The sequence below is a fragment of the Oncorhynchus masou genome, chromosome 29 (assembly GCF_036934945.1).
Source record: "Oncorhynchus masou masou isolate Uvic2021 chromosome 29, UVic_Omas_1.1, whole genome shotgun sequence".
Lineage (NCBI taxonomy): Eukaryota > Metazoa > Chordata > Actinopteri > Salmoniformes > Salmonidae > Oncorhynchus > Oncorhynchus masou.
Window position 1 is genome coordinate 78,500,405 of NC_088240.1, and position 23,382 is coordinate 78,523,786.

A 23,382-nucleotide genomic window follows, 5' to 3' on the forward strand; every position below is an offset into this window, starting at 1 on the left:
GAAAAATAGCGGATGGTTTGACCTCATTGGGGTTATTTTCTTCGCCGTTTTTGGGGAGACCACTGATGTAACGGTTCTGGATTTGATGGGTTGGGTTGGCAGGACGGGATGTACAAAAGAGCGTATTTTACACCGTGTTTAGTTGCGGATTAGAAGAGGGGGATCAAACGGAGGAGGGGAAGAGGGGAACACAACAACAAGGAGACGTTCTTTATTAGCGGGGGAAGACAGCGCCAGACCAGGATACGGTAGCGGAGAGAAGGAGAAGACCGAAAGCGTCGCTCGAATGATTGTGCCGTGGTGGATCCCGCGACGATGCGACGACACTGCTGGGTGATAGTGCTGGCGGGGATGTTGTCGTACTTCAACCCGGAGAGAGCCCTTGGAGCCCCGCAGAGAGAAGGTGAGTGGTGTCGGTGAGCTGGAATGATATTGACGCTGGGAGAAAGAAGAGGGGGGAGGTGGGAGAGGGGATAGATTAGAGGGTTATGAATAGGTACTCGGAAATATTACGGCCAAAACACACCGAGACAGCCTCAACAATAATACGATATATTTTATCTTTCTTGGCTGATATGATTAGACTATGGTAGGCAATATGCCTTTATAACACGGGATGAAATCAAAAAGACAATGGCCACATTATTATCATCAAGTAGCCAGGAGAATTCGGTAGGATCTGCGACCCTATTTCGGTGATATTTATCAATAGCATTGATGGCATGTCAAAACGGAAATTCGCCCAATGAATTTTAAATTAATCGCCACTGTATCATTCATGTGTATATAAAACCTATATTATCCTACTTGGGTTTAATGATAAAAAAAATTGAATTTCCATTTAAAATCAACAACAACAACGTTTTATTTTGTCCTCCTTTTATTAGGCATCGCAGTGTTTTGTTTGTGTATTGTCGTTTGCAGTCATGGTGTTCTGGTGTATTGTTTTGATAAGAGCCGTAAACTGGAGCTGGTGGAATAGGCCCCTGCTATGTGTACCTATTTATATGCAGTGTATGTCTGGACAGCTGTCTAGGGATAGAATAATAGAATTGCCCAGGAATTGTGCATCTATACTGCCGATGGACAGGCTACATAAAATATTATTGTCTTCTACATAGACTTATGTGACAGAGTTTGAATTTCATATAGGCCGACATGTTTTTTCTATTTTATCAGTTTCCAATGTAATTCTACTCCCAGGCCATAGGCTTGCATAGGCTGCAGTCCAGTCCAGTACATAAATCAACGAAATTATTACACATTTATGATGAGCCAATAATTCATGTATCTTTCTCAAATTCATACTCATGATTTTTAATAGCTTTTCTTACTTAGAATTTACACTTCACTCTTGAATGTGTTAGAATAACATGGACCATTATGTTTTTAGGCCTTCGTAGAGGTTTGAGTGTTTTTCTCATAAAACAGCTATTGGTGGATGGAATCATACAACATATGAGCTCAAAACATCCTTAATGCTAATTATAATGTTCGATGATGTTTTTTATATATTTTAAAGCAGTGATCAAAGTGCTTCATAAATGTCTTTTTACGGGTAACTTGCACTTTCCACTCATGAATGATCTCATGAAAATATTCAATTGATCAGAAAAGCCAATTTGTGATTGGATTCCCTTTCAGTGTGTTATTGGACGTCTCTGTAAGATTTGTGTACTGTCTAGAGGGAGAGGCAGAGGAGAGGATGTGCCAAAATGGTTCATCACAGTTAAGCTTACACATTGATCTACCAAAAGGGTAAACATCAATTAAAGCCTTTTGTTTGAACTATTATTGGAGTGTTGATGCATCTTCACGCCATGCTTTCAGTAATCAATGAGCTCATGAAATGGATGGGGAAACGGACATTTGGTTTTGCATTATTCATTACTGTGTCCTAATAGTGAGTCAAAATCTAGAAGTAGTGATGAATACAGGGCATGATAGATTAGGATGAGCAGGGGAGAACAGAGTAGCTCTAGTACTTGCGTTTTCTGGTTCCAAAGACACTGAAAATGCTCACACTGTGGTTGATATTCATAAGTACTGTACTGAATTGGCACTTGACCTGCAAGTGTATTGACAAGTATGTGTACTCAGAGGTTCACCTTCGGGAGTTGGAGAAGTGTTTTTGTAAAATTGTATATGGGGAAAAACAAATAATATTGACAACAAGTTCATCTAGAAATATGCATCTTTGATTGTGGCGATGCTGGTTTTGATTTGAGGGTTTAATATTTAAAGATACAACAAACAAGTAGTAGCCTACTGTTGTGAAGGGTTTTTAACCACCCTGCCCTCCCCCTTCTCTTTTTCACAGATGGTTCGCTCCTCACAAACGGCCAAGTTGAGGTACAAATATATAAAAAAACGCCCCAAACTCCTCCTTCTCACCTAGGTAGCCAACCTCCCTGATTTGAGTGATTCTTTTCCAATTTTCCAACCCTCCCCCGATAGCAATTTCCCCAAAATGACAACGCCACCCCTCCCTGCTTTTCAACTGTGTTTCCTGGAAGGAATGTTGTTTTTTTGGTACCCCCCTCCCTCCTCCCCCTCTTTCCTAACTGGAATGGTAGACTTCCCTGATTTTAACTTTAATTCCGATTTCTCCTCTCTTTTATTGATTCTGAAGATGGTTTCCTGACTTTCCTCCAAAGTTGATTTCCTTTTCCTGCTTCTCCCAAAACTCCAATGACAGTTGTTCATTGGGGATCCTCCGCTTTGTCTCAAACGTACCTCTATTGAAACAATTCCAACGGTTTTCCTCCTCAATCTCAATATGTAACAATGACTTTGACCCTTTTCAACCCAATTCTCTGAAGCCTCTCTTCCCCCACTCACTCATCCACTCACCAACACTTCAACCTAACAACTGTGTGTTTCCTTCAGGAAGTACTACCTGGCCGATTAACCGTATTGACCTTTTCCTCTCCTCCTTTTCTCTCCCTCCATATCTCAGTCTCTCAATCCAGGGCTGCGTCTCTCTCTTCTCCGCCCTACGTCGTCATTCTCATCTCTTGCTCGGGGCTCGTCTCCTTTGTTTTACTGCTCTTCACCTGTCTGTGCTGTAAGAAGGGAGGAGTGGGATTCAATGTAAGTCTCCATCATGTAAGAGACTTATTCACACGTCTTGTCTATTGTGTTGCACTGTCTGCATGCATGTTGTGTAGATCAATAGATATAGGCATCATATTACACATTGGCCCTTAGGGAAACTCTAAACATTGAGGGCTGTAACAATGTTAAAGCATATGGGAATGTCCTGACTTGTCATGGAAGGGCCCTGCACCACAGGAGCGGTGGGCATCCACATAATTCAAACCCTCTATGAATCTATTGTCTTTGAATCTGTCATTTTTGGATGGTTTATTGTTTCTTTGGCTGCATGTGCAGCACCACATTTTACCAGAAGTATTACAGAGACGGGAAGCTTAGGGTCTGTTTACATTTAATAGATTTCCTCATATTAAATCCAGATTGGTCTTTCTTTGTGACATTTCAGCCAGCACACTGCGTGCATCTCAATTATCTAAAGTGGCTCCCCTCCTTCATCTTAACTGATGTGAAAACACAGGCAACGAGGGGAAAGTAATATGGTGTCTGCCCACCAGTTATTTGTTTACACTTTTAGAAACGTAAACCACTTTAGGGTATTGACACACCCACTAGAAAAGCAGTCACCAACCCTCATCCTGGAGAGCTTCGGGTGTGTAGGGTTTTGTTCCAAGACAGGCCAGAACTAACACACCGGATTCAACTAATCAACTACGGTAATAAACAAGAGTTTAATAAACTGAATCAGGTGTGTTGGTGCTGGGCTGGAACGAAAACCTGCAAACCCTGTATCTCCCAGGACCAGGCTTGGTGATCACTGCTTTTCAAACTTACAATATCTCTAAATCTTCTACGCTTCCTCTGTTCTTTCCTGTCAAATCAGGAGTTTGACAATGCAGAGGGTGAGGAGTGTTCTGGGGGTTCTAGCCCCGCCCAGGAGGACAGTCTGTCCTCTTGCCCCTCCCTCCCGGAGGTCTACACCCTCCCACTCAGGGACAGGGCTAACTGCCCCGCCCTGCAGGATGGCTCAGGTAACTAAGGCAGACTCTCTGAGGCTGGAGCAGATGGCAGTATATAGCACATGAATATTAGCAAGCTTGATGGATATCAGAAAACCACAAATCATGTGTCTTTCTCTTTTCATCTCCTCTACTCTGTCTCTAAAGACTCTAAGTCGAAGTACTTCCATAGGCACACTCTCAACTACCTTCAGGAAATAGGAAATGGCTGGTTTGGAAAGGTGAGATCACCAACTCATACCTCCATCCTCAGTTGTGACGTCATCATGTAATGGTGGTAGCTGGATCTGGCAGTTCTTCCAAATGTCTCTCAACCCCATGTTTCCTCTAAAAGACACATCCTTTTAACAGCTTCTCAGTAAATCTAATATTGGCTTCCTACCAGCTCTCATGAGTTATGTCCTCTTCCTACACCACTATATTTCTGATCTCTCCCTCCCCTCTCTCTCTCTCCCTCTCTTCTCTCCCTCTCCCCCCCTCTCTCTCTCTCCTTCTCTTCTCTCTCGCTGCCTCTCTCCCTCCTTCCTTCTCCTCTCTTTCCCTCCTCTTCCCCTCTGTCCCACATCTCTCTTTCTCCTTCTACCTCTCTCCCGCTCCTTTCCTCTCCTCTCTCTCCCTCCTCTATCTCTCTCCTGTCTGTCCCACATCTCTCTTTCTCCTTCCACCTCTCTCCCGCTCCTTTCCTCTCCTCTCTCTCCCTCCTCTCTATCTCTCTCCTGTCTGTCCCACATCTCTCTTTCTCCCTCCACCTCTCTCCCGTTCCTTTCCTCTCCTCTCTCTCCCTCCTATCTCTCTCCTGTCTGTCCCACATCTCTCTTTCTCCTTACCTCCTCTCTCTCTCTCTCTCTCTCTCCCCCTCTTCTCCCTCCTCTCTCTCTCTCTCTCCTGTCTGTCCCACATCTCTCTCTCTCCCTCCTTCCCTCTCTCTCTCCCTCCCTCAGGTGATCCTAGCGGAGGTGCTGTGTGACTGCAGCTCCTCCCAGGCCGTGGTGAAGGAGTTGAGGGTCAGTGCCAGCCCTCTGGAGCAGAGGAAGTTCTTGGCTGAGTCTGAGCCATACAGGTCAGAGAAACTGACATTTTGTGTCATCAGACACTTTTATTTAAGTTATTTGTTTTTGTGGTTTCCTGAGTGTACAAAACATTAGGAACACCTACCTAATATTGAGTTGCACCCTCTTTTTCCCTCAGAACAGCCTCAAGTCAGGGCATGGACTCTATAAGGTGTCAAAAGCTGTCATGATCGTCATAATAAGTGGACCAAAGCGCAGCGTGATCTGGGTTCCACATCTTTTTATTACTTAGTGAAACTCACAGCAAAACAATAAATCTCAAACGAAACATAAAGCTAACAATAGTGCTAACAGGCACTATCCATAGTCAAGATCCCACAAAGCACAAAGGGGAAATGGCTGCCTAAATATGAACCCAATCAGAGACAACGACAAACAGCTGCCTCTGATTGGGAACCATACCTGGCCAACATAGAAATATAATCCCCTAGATGACCCACCCTAGTCACACCCCAACTTAACCAACATATAGAATAAAAAGCTTTCTATGGTCAGGGCGTGACAAAAGCTCTCCACAGGGATGCTGTCTCATGTTGACTCCAATGCTTCCCACAGTTGTGTCAAGTTGGCTGGATGTCCTTTGGGTGGGGGACCATTCTTGATACACAAGGGAAATTGTGTGTGCCAGTGTGCCTGACACCTACTACCATACTTTGTTTAAAGGCACTTAAATCTTGTGTCTTGCCCACTCACCCTCTGAATGGCACACATACACAATCCATGTCTCGATTGTCTCAAGGTTTAAAAATCCTTATTTAACCTCTCCTCCCCTTCATCTACACTGATTGAAGTGGATTTAATAAGTGACATCAATAAAGGATCATAGCTTTCACCTGGATTCACCTGATCTGTCTATGTCATGTTACGAGCAGGTGTTCCTAATGTTTTGTTCATTCAGTATAAATCACAGTTCTTGGGATTAACTTCACAGTTAACTCCCAACCTGTATTTCACTCTGGTTGATTTGGTGCTGTTTGAAAAAGATCTACATGGACCAAGTCACATCAGTAGGTGTGTTTAATTGTCGTGTGTCATATTGAGATGCTGGTAGTTAGAGACTGCATGCTGCATACAAGTGGTGCAGTGTTAGAACTGTAACATGGAGTGACAGATGACTACTGGTCTGACCTATTTATTATGCTCAACTTAGATTAAAATGACACTTGGCCCGCCATCTCTCTCTATCTCTCGCTCTCTCTCATACACACTTACAGTTGCCTCTTTCTCTGTCACATATAGAAACACATGTTTCTCTGTCATCTCTCTCGCTCCCCCTCTCTCTAGTTCTGTCTGTTTTCTATCGTTTTCTCCCCCTCTCTCTAGTTCTGTCTGTTTTCTTTCATCCTCTCCCCCTCTCTCTAGTTCTGTCTGTTTTCTATCGTCTTCTCCCCCTCTCTCTAGCTCTGTCTGTTTTCTATCGTCCTCTCCCCCTCTCTTTAGTTCTGTCTGTTTTCTATCATCCTCTCCCCCTCTCTCTAGTTCTGTCTGTTTTCTATCATCCTCTCCCCCTCTCTTTAGTTCTGTCTGTTTTCTATCATCCTCTCCCCCTCTCTCTAGTTCTGTCTGTTTTCTATCGTCCTCTCCCCCTCTCTCTAGTTCTGTCTGTTTTCTATCGTCCTCTCCCCCTCTCTCTAGTTCTGTCTGTTTTCTATCGTCCTCTCCCCCTCTCTCTAGCTCTCTGTTTTTTATTGTCCTCTCCCCCTCTCTCTAGCTCTGTCTGTTTTCTATCGTCCTCTCCCCCTCTCTCTAGCTCTGTCTGTTTTCTTTCGTCCTCTCCACTTTCTCACTAACAAACCCACCTAAGTAAACCTACACAAACAAATGTGCCGAGATGTTATCCCCCTCTCTCCTCTTCCCTCGTTCACTTTAACTGCATATCCTCTGCTGCATTGCCTCTCTCGTTTCATCATCTTTCTCTCTCTCCCCTCTCTGTCTCCCCCCTCTCTCTCCCCTCTCTCCCTCCCCCCTCTCTCTACCTCTCTATTTTCTTGCCTTCAGGAGTCTCCAACATCCCAACATCCTTCAGTGTTTGGGCCAATGCAGCGAGAGCATTCCCTTCCTGCTGGTCATGGAGTTCTGTCAGTTGGTGAGGGCCATGCTGTTTTTACTACTATTATGGGATGGAGAAGAAGAGGAGGGCACATTGTAGAGGAGATCCAAAGAGAGGCTATTTTGTTTTGGAAAGGATACATTTACTCCATTCCTCTAGGATTGTTTGGTCTCATCATTGTGTTTCAGAGACTGATTGATACCTGAGCAACCAGCTGATTGGACAATAAATTATTCAAATGGATCAATTAAGTGACAAACACCAGACTATAGCTCCCATACATGGAAACATACTTTTAAAAATGTATTTTACCTTTATTTAACTAGGCAAGTCAGGTTGCAAATTCAAACCCCTGAGCTGACAAGGTACAAATCTGTCATTCAGCCCTTGAACTGGCAGTTAACCCACTGTTCCTAGGCCGTCATTGAAAATAAGAATGTGTTCTTAACTGACTTGCCTAGTTAAATAAAGGTCAAATTAAAAAAAAATATATCCTGTCCTACCACCAGTACAACCTCTCTCTCTCTAATGATATTAACTCATTACCAATTCCCCTTCTGCTTTTGAGGACCTTCAGGTTCAGGAAAACACTTAGGAGAGGGTATTTCTCCAGCAGAAATGTACAAATGTACTTGATGTATAGCTCAATATGTCCGGTCAAAGTCATAAACTATGTTAATTGTTCTTCTGATTGTTTTAAGTATCACATACTGCACATGATATTGGTAACACTCATTGATGGTGTAATAAATTAATTATATTTGTGATGTGTTACCAGGGCGACCTGAAGAGGTACCTGAGAGCCCAGAGGAAGTCAGATGGGATGACCCCTGACCTTCTGACCCGGGAAATGCTGACCCTGCAGAGGATGGCGTTTGAAATCACCTCTGGCCTGCTGCACCTCCACGAGAATAACTACATCCACAGGTCTGTGAGGTCATATCCTGGTTCTCTCTTGCTCCAGTGGGGTTCCAATAGCTCCAGTGATTGATTGGTTGGTAATTGAGTGATTGATAGTAAAGGAATTATGATTGTTTTCTCTCCAGTGATCTGGCTTTGAGGAACTGTCTCCTTACCTCTGACCTCACTGTCAGAATCGGAGACTATGGGCTGTCTCACAACCACTACAAGGTATGTTTGAGTGTGTGTGGGGGCATGTGCGCTTACCCATGTACTTTGCTTGAACCACCACAACCTGTAGACAAGTTCTACCACTTTATACCATGGCATTGTTGAATAATCGTTTCTGATAGGCTTGTATGGCATTCTAGAGAGGGCATTCTTTCCCTATAATCCACAGTATATTTGCACGATAGAATTCAATGGGTATAGTTATTACATGTTCTATGCTTGAGCTGCATTTGAAGGCAAAAGTTGAAAACATTATTGCCATTGTTGGATTTGATTATCATAATAGCAAGCTAGGACTCAAATTTGGTTAAAAACTAGCAAGTCTGTTTGTTTGGTTACCATGGCAACTACTGTCTCTATAAACTTCGTACTTCAGTGGATGTTGAACACATTTTCTACCTGCAAATGAACACATTTCTAGCTATAAATGTTTAAAATTATAGCCATGGTATAAAAGGGATAATCAACTCGGGGCTCTATGCGTTCTCTGCAAAATAATGTAACTCTGTGGAAGGTCAGTTCCGCTCCTTTAGCGTGTCATGGAACACACCTTCCAGGTGGTTGATTATCTTCCAGAGAACACATAGCCCCTTGTTGATTATCCCTAACGTATTGGATGTCCCTAATGGCTTATCTTCAAGTCCATGCATCCCTCTGTGTGTGTTTATCTGTGTAGGATGACTATTACCTAACATCAGACAAGCTGTGGATTCCCCTGAGGTGGATAGCGCCAGAGCTTCTGGAGGAGTACAGAGGATCTCTGATCGTCACTGACCAGACCAAGACCAGCAATCTGTGGTACGTACCATAACACAACCTCTAAAACGGACAAATAAACAACTGAATGTTTCAATAAGCTGTATTCTGTATTTCTTATCTAATTTGATTATTTCTCTATCCTCCAACTCTCTCTCCCATCTCTTTCCCCTCTTTATCCCACATCTCTTTCCCCTCTTTATCCCACATCTCTCCCCTCTTTATCCCACATCTCTCCCCTCTTTTTCCCCTCTTTATCCCACATCTCTTTCCCCTCTTTATCCCACATCTCTCCCCTCTTTATCCCACATCTCTCCCCTCTTTTTCCCCTCTTTATCCCACATCTCTCCCCTCTCTTTCCCCTCTTTATCCCACATCTCTCCCCTCTCTCTCCCCTCTTTATCCCACATCTCTCCCCTCTTTTTCCCCTCTTTATCCCACATCTCTCCCCTCTCTTTCCCCTCTTTATCCCACATCTCTCCCCTCTCTTTCCCCTCTTTATCCCACATCTCTCCCCTCTCTTTCCCCTCTTTATCCCACATCTCTCCCCTCTCTTTCCCCTCGTTATCCCACATCTCTCCCCTCTCTTTCCCTTTTTATCCCACATCTCTCCCCTCTCTTTCCCCTCTTTATCCCACATCTCTCCCCTCTCTTTCCCTTTTTATCCCACATCTCTCCCCTCTCTTTCCCCTCTTTGTCCCACATCTCTCCCCTCTCTTTCCCCTCTTTATCCCACATCTCTTTCCCCTCTTTATCCCACATCTCTTTCCCCTCTTTATCCCACATCTCTCCCCTCTCTTTCCTCCTCTTTATCCCACATCTCTTTCCCCTCTTTATCCCACATCTCTCCCCTCTCTTTCCTCCTCTTTATCCCACATCTCTTTCCCCTCTTTATCCCACATCTCTTTCCCCTCTTTATCCCACATCTCTCCCCTCTCTTTCCCTCTTTATCCCACATCTCTCCCCTCTCTTTCCTCCTCTTTATCCCACATCTCTCCCCTCTCTTTCCCTTTTTATCCCACATCTCTCCCCTCTCTTTTCTCCTCTTTATCCCACATCTCTCCCCTCTCTTTCCCCTCTTTATCCCACATCTCTCCCCTCTCTTTCCTCCTCTTTATCCCACATCTCTCCCCTCTCTTTCCCCTCTTTATCCCACATCTCTCCCCTCTCTTTCCCCTCTTTATCCCACATCTCTCCCCTCTTTCCCCTCTTTATCCCACATCTCTCCCCTCTCTTTCCCCTCTTTATCCCACATCTCTCCCCTCTTTCCCCTCTTTGTCCCACATCTCTCCCCTCTCGTTCCCCTCTTTATCCCACATCTCTTTCCCCTCTTTATCCCACATCTCTTTCCCCTCTTTATCCCACATCTCTCCCCTCTCTTTCCTCCTCTTTATCCCACATCTCTTTCCCCTCTTTATCCCACATCTCTTTCCCCTCTTTATCCCACATCTCTCCCCTCTCTTTCCTCCTCTTTATCCCACATCTCTTTCCCCTCTTTATCCCACATCTCTCCCCTCTCTTTCCCCTCTTTATCCCACATCTCTTTCCCCTCTTTATCCCACATCTCTTTCCCCTCTTTATCCCACATCTCTCCCCTCTCTTTCCCTCTTTATCCCACATCTCTCCCCTCTCTTTCCCCTCTTTATCCCACATCTCTCCCCTCTCTTTCCCTCTTTATCCCACATCTCTCCCCTCTCTTTCCCCTCTTTATCCCACATCTCTCCCCTCTTTCCCCTTTTATCCCACATCTCTCCCCTCTCTTTCCCCTCTTTATCCCACATCTCTCCCCTCTTTCCCCTCTTTGTCCCACATCTCTCCCCTCTCTTTCCCCTCTTTATCCCACATCTCTTTCCCCTCTTTATCTCACATCTCTTTCCCCTCTTTATCCCACATCTCTCCCCTCTCTTTCCTCCTCTTTATCCCACATCTCTTTCCCCTCTTTATCCCACATCTCTTTCCCCTCTTTATCCCACATCTCTCCCCTCTCTTTCCTCCTCTTTATCCCACATCTCTTTCCCCTCTTTATCCCACATCTCTTTCCCCTCTTTATCCCACATCTCTTTCCCCTCTTTATCCCACATCTCTCCCTCTCTTTCCCTCTTTATCCCACATCTCTCCCCTCTCTTTCCCCTCTTTATCCCACATCTCTCCCCTCTCTTTCCCTTTTTATCCCACATCTCTCCCCTCTCTTTCCCTCTTTATCCCACATCTCTTTCCCCTCTTTATCCCACATCTCTCCCCTCTTTATCCCACATCTCTCCCCTCTTTTTCCCCTCTTTATCCCACATCTCTTTCCCCTCTTTATCCCACATCTCTCCCCTCTTTATCCCACATCTCTCCCCTCTTTTTCCCCTCTTTATCCCACATCTCTCCCCTCTCTCTCCCCTCTTTATCCCACATCTCTCCCTCTTTTCCCCTCTTTATCCCACATCTCTCCCCTCTCTTTCCCCTCTTTATCCCACATCTCTCCCCTCTCTTTCCCCTCTTTATCCCACATCTCTCCCCTCTCTTTCCCCTCGTTATCCCACATCTCTCCCCTCTCTTTCCCTTTTTATCCCACATCTCTCCCCTCTTTTCCCCTCTTTATCCCACATCTCTCCCCTCTCTTTCCCTTTTTATCCCACATCTCTCCCCTCTCTTTCCCCTCTTTGTCCCACATCTCTCCCCTCTCTTTCCCCTCTTTATCCCACATCTCTTTCCCTCTTTATCCCACATCTCTTTCCCTCTTTATCCCACATCTCTCCCCTCTCTTTCCTCCTCTTTATCCCACATCTCTTTCCCCTTTATCCCACATCTCTCCCTCTCTTTCCTCCTCTTTATCCCACATCTCTTTCCCCTCTTTATCCCACATCTCTTTCCCCTCTTTATCCCACATCTCTCCCCTCTCTTTCCCCTCTTTATCCCACATCTCTCCCTCTCTTTCCTCCTCTTTATCCCACATCTCTCCCCTCTCTTTCCCTTTTTATCCCACATCTCTCCCCTCTCTTTTCTCCTCTTTATCCCACATCTCTCCCCTCTCTTTCCCCTCTTTATCCCACATCTCTCCCCTCTCTTTCCTCCTCTTTATCCCACATCTCTCCCCTCTCTTTCCCCTCTTTATCCCACATCTCTCCCCTCTCTTTCCCCTCTTTATCCCACATCTCTCCCCTCTTTCCCCTCTTTATCCCACATCTCTCCCCTCTCTTTCCTCTCTTTATCCCACATCTCTCCCCTCTTTCCCCTCTTTGTCCCACATCTCTCCCCTCTCGTTCCCCTCTTTATCCCACATCTCTTTCCCTCTTTATCCCACATCTCTTTCCCCTCTTTATCCCACATCTCTCCCCTCTCTTTCCTCCTCTTTATCCCACATCTCTTTCCCCTCTTTATCCCACATCTCTTTCCCCTCTTTATCCCACATCTCTCCCTCTCTTTCCCCTCTTTATCCCACATCTCTTTCCCCTCTTTATCCCACATCTCTTTCCCTCTTTATCCCACATCTCTCCCTCTCTTTCCCTCTTTATCCCACATCTCTCCCCTCTTTTCCCCTCTTTATCCCACATCTCTCCCTCTCTTTCCCTCTTTATCCCACATCTCTCCCCTCTCTTTCCCCTCTTTATCCCACATCTCTCCCCTCTTTCCCCTCTTTATCCCACATCTCTCCCCTCTCTTTCCCCTCTTTATCCCACATCTCTCCCCTCTTTCCCCTCTTTGTCCCACATCTCTCCCCTCTCTTTCCCCTCTTTATCCCACATCTCTTTCCCCTCTTTATCCCACATCTCTTTCCCCTCTTTATCCCACATCTCTCCCCTCTCTTTCCTCCTCTTTATCCCACATCTCTTTCCCCTCTTTATCCCACATCTCTTTCCCTCTTTATCCCACATCTCTCCCCTCTTTCCTCCTCTTTATCCCACATCTCTTTCCCCTCTTTATCCCACATCTCTCCCCTCTCTTTCCCCTCTTTATCCCACATCTCTTTCCCCTCTTTATCCCACATCTCTTTCCCCTCTTTATCCCACATCTCTCCCCTCTCTTTCCCTCTTTATCCCACATCTCTCCCCTCTCTTTCCCCTCTTTATCCCACATCTCTCCCCTCTCTTTCCCTTTTTATCCCACATCTCTCCCCTCTCTTTCCCTCTTTATCCCACATCTCTTTCCCTCTTTATCCCACATCTCTTTCCCCTCTTTATCCCACATCTCTCCCCTCTCTTTCCCTCTTTATCCCACATCTCTCCCCTCTCTTTCCTCCTCTTTATCCCACATCTCTCCCTCTCTTTCCCCTCTTTATCCCACATCTCTCCCCTCTTTCCCCTCTTTGTCCCACATCTCTCCCCTTTCTTTCCCCTCTTTATCCCACATCTCTTTCCCCTCTTTATCCCACATCTCTTTCCCTCTTTATCCCACATCTCTTTCCCCTCTTTATCCCACATCTCTCCCCTCTCTTTCCCCTCTTTATCCCACATCTCTTTCCCCTCTTTATCCCACATCTCTCCCCTCTCTTTCCCTCTTTATCCCACATCTCTCCCCTCTCTTTCCTCCTCTTTATCCCACATCTCTCCCCTCTCTTTCCCCTCTTTATCCCACATCTCTCCCCTCTTTCCCCTCTTTGTCCCACATCTCTCCCCTTTCTTTCCCCTCTTTATCCCACATCTCTTTCCCTCTTTATCCCACATCTCTTTCCCCTCTTTATCCCACATCTCTTTCCCCTCTTTATCCCACATCTCTCCCCTCTCTTTCCCCTCTTTATCCCACATCTCTTTCCCCTTTTTATCCCACATCTCTCCCCTCTCTTTCCCTTTTTATCCCACATCTCTCCCTCTCTTTCCCTTTTTATCCCACATCTCTCCCTCTCTTTCCCCTCTTTATCCCACATCTCTCCCCTCTTTCCCCTCTTTATCCCACATCTCTCCCCTCTTTCCCCTCTTTATCCCACATCTCTCCCCTCTTTCCCCTCTTGTCCCACATCTCTCCCCTCTCTTTCCCTCTTTATCCCACATCTCTTTCCCCTCTTTATCCCACATCTCTTTCCCCTCTTTATCCCACATCTCTCCCCTCTCTTTCCTCCTCTTTATCCCACATCTCTCCCCTCTCTTTCCCTTTTTATCCCACATCTCTCCCCTCTCTTTCCTCCTCTTTATCCCACATCTCTCCCCTCTCTTTCCCCTCTTTATCCCACATCTTTCCCCTCTCTTTCCTCTCTTTATCCCACATCTCTCCCCTCTCTTTCCCCTCTTTATCCCACATCTCTCCCCTCTTTCCCCTCTTTGTCCCACATCTCTCCCCTCTCTTTCCCCTCTTTATCCCACATCTCTTTCCCCTCTTTATCCCACATCTCTTTCCCCTCTTTATCCCACATATCTCCCCTCTCTTTCCTCCTCTTTATCCCACATCTCTCCCCTCTCTTTCCCTTTTTATCCCACATCTCTCCCCTCTCTTTCCTCCTCTTTATCCCACCTCTCCCCTCTCTTTCCCCTCTTTATCCCACATCTTTCCCCTCTCTTTCCCCTCTTTATCCCACATCTCTCCCCTCTCTTTCCCCTTTTTATCCCACATCTCTCCCCTCTCTTTCCCCTCTTTATCCCACATCTCTCCCCTCTTTCCCCTCTTTATCCCACATCTCTCCCCTCTCTTTCCTCCTCTTTATCCCACATCTCTTTCCCCTCTTTATCCCACATCTCTTTCCCCTCTTTATCCCACATCTCTCCCTCTCTTTCCTCCTCTTTATCCCACATCTCTCCCCTCTCTTTCCCTTTTTATCCCACATCTCTCCCATCTCTTTCCCTTTTTATCCCACATCTCTCCCCTCTCTTTCCCCTCTTTATCCCACATCTCTCCCCTCTTTCCCTTTTTATCCCACATCTCTCCCATCTCTTTCCCCTCTTTATCCCACATCTTTCCTCCTCTTTATCCCACATCTCTCCCCTCTCTTTCCCTTTTTATCCCACATCTCTCCCCTCTCTTTCCCCTCTTTATCCCACATCTCTCCCCTCTCTTTCCCTTTTTATCCCACATCTCTCCCCTCTCTTTCCCCTCTTTGTCCCACATCTCTCCCCTCTCTTTCCCCTCTTTATCCCACATCTCTTTCCCCTCTTTATCCCACATCTCTTTCCCCTCTTTATCCCACATCTCTCCCCTCTCTTTCCTCCTCTTTATCCCACATCTCTTTCCCCTCTTTATCCCACATCTCTCCCCTCTCTTTCCTCCTCTTTATCCCACATCTCTTTCCCCTCTTTATCCCACATCTCTTTCCCCTCTTTATCCCACATCTCTCCCTCTCTTTCCCCTCTTTATCCCACATCTCTCCCTCTCTTTCCTCCTCTTTATCCCACATCTCTCCCCTCTCTTTCCCTTTTTATCCCACATCTCTCCCCTCTCTTTTCTCCTCTTTATCCCACATCTCTCCCCTCTCTTTCCCCTCTTTATCCCACATCTCTCCCCTCTCTTTCCTCCTCTTTATCCCACATCTCTCCCTCTCTTTCCCCTCTTTATCCCACATCTCTCCCCTCTCTTTCCCCTCTTTATCCCACATCTCTCCCCTCTTTCCCCTCTTTATCCCACATCTCTCCCTCTCTTTCCCCTCTTTATCCCACATCTCTCCCCTCTTTCCCCTCTTTGTCCCACATCTCTCCCCTCTCGTTCCCCTCTTTATCCCACATCTCTTTCCCCTCTTTATCCCACATCTCTTTCCCCTCTTTATCCCACATCTCTCCCCTCTCTTTCCTCCTCTTTATCCCACATCTCTTTCCCCTCTTTATCCCACATCTCTTTCCCCTCTTTATCCCACATCTCTCCCCTCTCTTTCCTCCTCTTTATCCCACATCTCTTTCCCCTCTTTATCCCACATCTCTCCCCTCTCTTTCCCCTCTTTATCCCACATCTCTTTCCCCTCTTTATCCCACATCTCTTTCCCCTCTTTATCCCACATCTCTCCCCTCTCTTTCCCTCTTTATCCCACATCTCTCCCCTCTCTTTCCCCTCTTTATCCCACATCTCTCCCCTCTCTTTCCCTCTTTATCCCACATCTCTCCCCTCTCTTTCCCCTCTTTATCCCACATCTCTCCCCTCTTTCCCCTCTTTATCCCACATCTCTCCCCTCTCTTTCCCCTCTTTATCCCACATCTCTCCCCTCTTTCCCCTCTTTGTCCCACATCTCTCCCCTCTCTTTCCCCTCTTTATCCCACATCTCTTTCCCCTCTTTATCTCACATCTCTTTCCCCTCTTTATCCCACATCTCTCCCCTCTTTCCTCCTCTTTATCCCACATCTCTTTCCCCTCTTTATCCCACATCTCTTTCCCCTCTTTATCCCACATCTCTCCCCTCTCTTTCCTCCTCTTTATCCCACATCTCTTTCCCCTCTTTATCCCACATCTCTTTCCCCTCTTTATCCCACATCTCTTTCCCTCTTTATCCCACATCTCTCCCCTCTCTTTCCCTCTTTATCCCACATCTCTCCCCTCTCTTTCCCCTCTTTATCCCACATCTCTCCCCTCTCTTTCCCTTTTTATCCCACATCTCTCCCCTCTCTTTCCCTCTTTATCCCACATCTCTTTCCCTCTTTATCCCACATCTCTCCCCTCTTTATCCCACATCTCTCCCCTCTTTTTCCCTCTTTATCCCACATCTCTTTCCCCTCTTTATCCCACATCTCTCCCCTCTTTATCCCACATCTCTCCCCTCTTTTTCCCCTCTTTATCCCACATCTCTCCCCTCTCTCTCCCCTCTTTATCCCACATCTCTCCCCTCTTTTTCCCCTCTTTATCCCACATCTCTCCCCTCTCTTTCCCTCTTTATCCCACATCTCTCCCTCTCTTTCCCCTCTTTATCCCACATCTCTCCCCTCTCTTTCCCTCTTTATCCCACATCTCTCCCCTCTCTTTCCCCTCGTTATCCCACATCTCTCCCCTCTCTTTCCCTTTTTATCCCACATCTCTCCCCTCTCTTTCCCCTCTTTATCCCACATCTCTCCCTCTCTTTCCCTTTTTATCCCACATCTCTCCCTCTCTTTCCCCTCTTTGTCCCACATCTCTCCCCCTCTCTTTCCCCTCTTTATCCCACATCTCTTTCCCTCTTTATCCCACATCTCTTTCCCCTCTTTATCCCACATCTCTCCCCTCTCTTTCCTCCTCTTTATCCCACATCTCTTTCCCCTCTTTATCCCACATCTCTCCCCTCTCTTTCCTCCTCTTTATCCCACATCTCTTTCCCCTCTTTATCCCACATCTCTTTCCCCTCTTTATCCCACATCTCTCCCCTCTCTTTCCCCTCTTTATCCCACATCTCTCCCCTCTCTTTCCTCCTCTTTATCCCACATCTCTCCCCTCTCTTTCCCTTTTTATCCCACATCTCTCCCCTCTCTTTTCTCCTCTTTATCCCACATCTCTCCCCTCTCTTTCCCCTCTTTATCCCACATCTCTCCCCTCTCTTTCCTCCTCTTTATCCCACATCTCTCCCCTCTCTTTCCCCTCTTATCCCACATCTCTCCCCTCTCTTTCCCCTCTTTATCCCACATCTCTCCCCTCTTTCCCCTCTTTATCCCACATCTCTCCCCTCTCTTTCCTCTCTTTATCCCACATCTCTCCCCTCTTTCCCCTCTTTGTCCCACATCTCTCCCCTCTCTTTCCCCTCTTTATCCCACATCTCTCCCCTCTTTCCCCTCTTTATCCCACATCTCTCCCCTCTCTTTCCTCTCTTTATCCCACATCTCTCCCCTCTTTCCCCTCTTTGTCCCACATCTCTCCCCTCTCGTTCCCCTCTTTATCCCACATCTCTTTCCCCTCTTTATCCCACATCTCTTTCCCCTCTTTATCCCACATCTCTCCCCTCTCTTTCCTCCTCTTTATCCCACATCTCTTTCCCCTCTTTATCCCACATCTCTTTCCCTCTTTATCCCACATCTCTCCCCTCTCTTTCCTCCTCTTTATCCCACATCTCTTTCCCCTCTTTATCCCACATCTCTCCCCTCTCTTTCCCCTCTTTATCCCACATCTCTTTCCCCTCTTTATCCCACATCTCTTTCCCCTCTTTATCCCACATCTCTCCCCTCTCTTTCCCTCTTTATCCCACATCTCTCCCCTCTCTTTCCCCTCTTTATCCCACATCTCTCCCTCTCTTTCCCTCTTTATCCCACATCTCTCCCCTCTTTCCCCTCTTTATCCCACATCTCTCCCCTCTTTCCCCTCTTTATCCCACATCTCTCCCCTCTCTTTCCCTCTTTATCCCACATCTCTCCCCTCTTTCCCCTCTTTGTCCCACATCTCTCCCCTCTCTTTCCCCTCTTTATCCCACATCTCTTTCCCCTCTTTATCCCACATCTCTTTCCCTCTTTATCCCACATCTCTCCCCTCTTTTCCTCCTCTTTATCCCACATCTCTTTCCCCTCTTTATCCCACATCTCTTTCCCCTCTTTATCCCACATCTCTCCCCTCTCTTTCCTCCTCTTTATCCCACATCTCTTTCCCCTCTTTATCCCACATCTCTCCCTCTCTTTCCCTCTTTATCCCACATCTCTTTCCCCTCTTTATCCCACATCTCTTTCCCCTCTTTATCCCACATCTCTCCCCTCTCTTTCCCTCTTTATCCCACATCTCTCCCCTCTCTTTCCCCTCTTTATCCCACATCTCTCCCCTCTCTTTCCCTTTTTATCCCACATCTCTCCCCTCTCTTTCCCTCTTTATCCCACATCTCTTTCCCCTCTTTATCCCACATCTCTTTCCCCTCTTTATCCCACATCTCTCCCCTCTCTTTCCCTCTTTATCCCACATCTCTCCCCTCTCTTTCCTCCTCTTTATCCCACATCTCTCCCCTCTCTTTCCCCTCTTTATCCCACATCTCTCCCCTCTTTCCCCTCTTTGTCCCACATCTCTCCCCTTTCTTTCCCCTCTTTATCCCACATCTCTTTCCCCTCTTTATCCCACATCTCTTTCCCCTCTTTATCCCACATCTCTTTCCCCTCTTTATCCCACATCTCTCCCCTCTCTTTCCCCTCTTTATCCCACATCTCTTTCCCCTTTTTATCCCACATCTCTCCCCTCTCTTTCCCTTTTTATCCCACATCTCTCCCCTCTCTTTCCCTTTTTATCCCACATCTCTCCCCTCTCTTTCCCCTCTTTATCCCACATCTCTCCCCTCTTTCCCCTCTTTATCCCACATCTCTCCCCTCTCTTTCCCCTCTTTATCCCACATCTCTCCCCTCTTTCCCCTCTTTGTCCCACATCTCTCCCCTCTCTTTCCCCTCTTTATCCCACATCTCTTTCCCCTCTTTATCCCACATCTCTTTCCCCTCTTTATCCCACATCTCTCCCCTCTCTTTCCTCCTCTTTATCCCACATCTCTCCCCTCTCTTTCCCTTTTTATCCCACATCTCTCCCCTCTCTTTCCTCCTCTTTATCCCACATCTCTCCCCTCTCTTTCCCCTCTTTATCCCACATCTTTCCCCTCTCTTTCCTCTCTTTATCCCACATCTCTCCCCTCTCTTTCCCCTCTTTATCCCACATCTCTCCCCTCTTTCCCTCTTTGTCCCACATCTCTCCCCTCTCTTTCCCCTCTTTATCCCACATCTCTTTCCCCTCTTTATCCCACATCTCTTTCCCCTCTTTATCCCACATATCTCCCCTCTCTTTCCTCCTCTTTATCCCACATCTCTCCCCTCTTTTCCCTTTTTATCCCACATCTCTCCCCTCTCTTTCCTCCTCTTTATCCCACCTCTCCCCTCTCTTTCCCCTCTTTATCCCACATCTTTCCCCTCTCTTTCCCCTCTTTATCCCACATCTCTCCCCTCTCTTTCCCCTTTTTATCCCACATCTCTCCCCTCTCTTTCCCCTCTTTATCCCACATCTCTCCCCTCTTTCCCCTCTTTATCCCACATCTCTCCCCTCTCTTTCCTCCTCTTTATCCCACATCTCTTTCCCCTCTTTATCCCACATCTCTTTCCCCTCTTTATCCCACATCTCTCCCCTCTCTTTCCTCCTCTTTATCCCACATCTCTCCCCTCTCTTTCCCTTTTTATCCCACATCTCTCCCATCTCTTTCCCTTTTTATCCCACATCTCTCCCCTCTCTTTCCCCTCTTTATCCCACATCTCTCCCCTCTTTCCCTTTTTATCCCACATCTCTCCCATCTCTTTCCCCTCTTTATCCCACATCTTTCCTCCTCTTTATCCCACATCTCTTTCCCCTCTTTATCCCACGTCTCTCCACTCTCTCTCCCCTCTCTCTCCCCTCTTTCTCCACTCTCTCTCCCCTCTCTCTCCCACTTCTCCCCCCCACTCTCTCCTTTCTCTCCAACTTCCCTCTCTCTCTCTCCCATTTCTCTCCTCTCTCCCACTTCTCGCCCCTCTCTCTCCCCCACTCTCTCCCATTTCTCTCCCCTCTCTCTTCTCCCAGGTCTCTTGGGGTGGTGATCTGGGAGCTGTTTGAGTTTGGTTCTCAGCCTCACAGGCACCTGAGTGATGAGGAAGTGTTGACCTTCGTCATCAGAGAGAGACAGATCACCCTGGCCCAGCCACGGCTTAAACTCTCCCACGCTGACTACTGGTCAGTGGGCTATTTCTTGACTTTTGGTTCTCTATTGATATCTGCATTTGATGAAGAAAGTAGTCGATTACAGATGTGTTACTTTAATGGCCTACTTTGTCAATAGATCATTAAGGTCAAAGCTAATATATGCAATCCCCTCAAACCTCTCTTTTGGGGTGGGGGTAGATCAGCTTTAATACTGCAGATAGATTGTAGCTTCCATCAATGTAATTGTCTGCGTCCTTTCCAATCCCCCTTATCTTTGTGTTTGTCTTTCCTGTCTTTCCTCTTCCAGGTATGAGATCATGCAGTCCTGCTGGCTCCCTCCTTCCCAACGCCCTTCCATCGCTGAGGTATTCCTCCTCCTCTCCTCCCTTCTGGCTGCTGAGCGAGGGATGTCCCGAAGGAGTGTGGGAGAGGACGAGGAGGATGAGGACAGGGAGTATGAGGAAGGGAGAGGAAGAAGAGGAGAGAGCGATGAGTCATTTGAAAGACGGTGGGATTCTCTCCGTCCTCCGGCCTTCCAGGCTGCAGCGAGTGAACGACAGAGAGAGAGGGAGTATGGGAGGGATGACAGGGGGAACTCCTACCCTCTACTGGAAGCCGTGGGGAACTGCATCACCCCATCCTCCACAGAACTCGATGACATCCTGACAGTCACGGAGACCAGTAAAGGGTTAAATTTTGAGTACTTCTGGGAGAAGGCCCATGCGAGGTGGGGCTACCAACCACCTCCTCCCCAGCCAATCCCGATGGTCAACCCCTCCCACAGACAATCACTGGACACACCCACGGTTGTCCCTGTGATAAGTGCACGTAGCCCCTCCCTCGCCAGCGAGTACTTTATCCGATTGGAGGAGCACACCCCTCAGGATAAGTCCCCATCTCTTAAAGGGAAAGCGTTCCGTTCTGACTCGTTGTGTCCTGGAGATCTGGAGCTAGTGGAGATACGCAGCGGAATGCTGGGCAAAGAACGTGCGCCGTACAGTTCTGATGAGGAGTTCACCGGGCGAGGAGGGAAATCCATCCAGACCATCCGATCCAGCGAGGTCCAGCTAAGGGTCCCCAACACTGGGGTGGCAGAGTTCAAAGACACCTCCAGTAGGGTGACTGACTTCTCTGTGGTGGATTTAGGAGATGATGATGAGGAGGGGGGGGGTGAAGGAGACAGTAGGTCATCCATTGGTTCTCAGGCCCCTGTCCTGCCTCCCAAGCCACGTTCTATGTCAACCTCCTCGGGCAACCACCTCCACTCGCGCCCCCTCCCTGCTCCTCCGTTGGGCTACCACCGAGTAGGGCTTGGGCTGGGTCACTATTCCATGAGTGGTAAGATAGAAACGATGGACCCTCTGATGGGCAGCTGCCTGCCATCATCATATGATCACTTAGGGTTCCACCGTCCTCGTCAGACCATGCCCCCTCCCCGTCACTGTCCCCCTCCCTACCCCAGTCCAGCCACCCCATCTACCCCACTCCCCAAACATGTCCTCCCCCTCTCCCACCCCACTACAAGCCCCAAAGGGGCCTGTATCACAGCTATGGTGTAGGTAGCTACTCCAGATACAGTAAGCCCCAGATGTACTCTCAAAGAGAGCCACTATCCTGTGACGACTCAGACCGACAAGGTGGTGTACGGCGCACAGCATCCTTGCACAACACAAAGGGAACATCCAATTTCCGCTCAAAAGACTTTGACTCTCCCGTACGACGTCAGAACGTATTTCGACCTGTTTACCGCAACATCTCCCATTCCGAGTCCGGGGGCCCCAGAATTGAGAGGCACTCGTCCTCCAGTCCCACCTATTCAGATGAGGATGACTCCCCCTTTATGTCCCCTGAGAAACCCAGTGGGGGAGGGACAACCGTCCCAACCTCTAGTTTGTCAGAGGATGCGGATCCGGCCACAGCCGAGCTCTTCTCCAGGGGTATGAAGAGGACCCAGTCGCGCCTCGCCACCATCCTGCCTGCCATCTGGAGGGAGGACGCGGAACTACAGGCGGATAGCGTAACCGACGCCAAGATATCCCCCATGCACCTGTTTCTGACTGAGATCTCTAGTGTGTCAGAGTCAAATGATGTCAAGTCCAAGGAGGGGAGGACCTCATGGGAGGGAGAGACAGAGCGGGAGAAGAAAAGGGATGGTGAGAGGTCAGGGAACTTCCTCCAGCCCTTGAGAGGGGGGATGCGTCGGTCCCGGTCGCTGGCCACAGAGCTGGGTTCTGCAGAACAGACATTGGGGCCAGACAGAAACACACAGATGGGGACAGAGGTGGAGAGGGTGAGGAAAGGCTCCATCCAGAGAGATCTATTCCTCACTGAGATCACAAACACAGGAAGGATGGATGCAGGCATGGAGAGAGATCCGGTGAAGTTCCTCCACCCTCCTGGCTCCCGATCGCATCCCTACACCTACACCTGCACCCCTGGCCTCCCGTCCTACGCTGAGGCCGAGGAGGCATACTCCAGGGGCATGAGGAGATCCCGATCCCTCCTCTCCGAAATCACAGTGGGGAGGCAGGAGTCGGAGTCACAGGAGACGGAGAAGGAGACAGAGAAGGGACAGATGACCAGAGAGGAGTTCCTGAAGGAGATCCAATCAGCAGAGACCTTTTTGACAGAGATCATATCCAGACAAAACGCGACCACCTCCAACAAGCATTGCGAGGACTTGTCTCAGTCACCCACTCCAATGTCACCAGAATATGAGTCAATATGCATAGATCCTGACTCCTCTCAGACCATCCGTTTCCAATCAGAGAGTTCCATACGTACATCAAACAGAGGTAAAGACGATGTAGCACCGGAGGCCATT

The 23,382-nt window shown here is 47.6% G+C and overlaps 1 protein-coding gene across 2 annotated transcripts; it reads left to right on the forward strand.

Annotated features, from left to right (window-relative positions):
• Positions 1–149: 149 nt before the first annotated feature.
• LOC135520657 (serine/threonine-protein kinase LMTK3-like) lies at positions 150–22,117 on the forward strand. 2 transcript variants are annotated; one of them, XM_064946372.1, is made up of 11 exons: positions 150–403; positions 2,960–3,108; positions 3,938–4,085; positions 4,221–4,294; positions 5,015–5,133; positions 7,142–7,229; positions 7,972–8,120; positions 8,240–8,324; positions 9,001–9,122; positions 20,439–20,588; positions 20,866–22,117. In XM_064946372.1, exons 1-11 carry the CDS (start codon positions 316–318, stop codon positions 22,115–22,117), a joined length of 2,424 nt encoding a protein of 807 aa, XP_064802444.1. In that variant the 5' UTR covers positions 150–315. The 2 variants fall into 2 exon arrangements, with proteins under 2 accessions (XP_064802444.1, XP_064802445.1); XM_064946373.1 differs by having other exon boundaries at positions 2,960–3,093.
• Positions 22,118–23,382: the final 1,265 nt, after the last annotated feature.

What these genes read in the sequence shown, in the direction of transcription:
- LOC135520657 (XM_064946372.1), top strand. Translation starts at nt 316, where the DNA reads ATGCGACGACACTGCTGGGTGATAGTGCTGGCGGGGATGTTGTCGTAC. An exon ending in GAAATGGCTGGTTTGGAAAG is followed by an intron (nt 4,295 to 5,014) that starts GTGAGATCACCA and finishes TCCCTCCCTCAG; the next exon opens with GTGATCCTAGCGGAGGTGCT. An exon ending in GAGAATAACTACATCCACAG is followed by an intron (nt 8,121 to 8,239) that starts GTCTGTGAGGTC and finishes TTTTCTCTCCAG; the next exon opens with TGATCTGGCTTTGAGGAACT.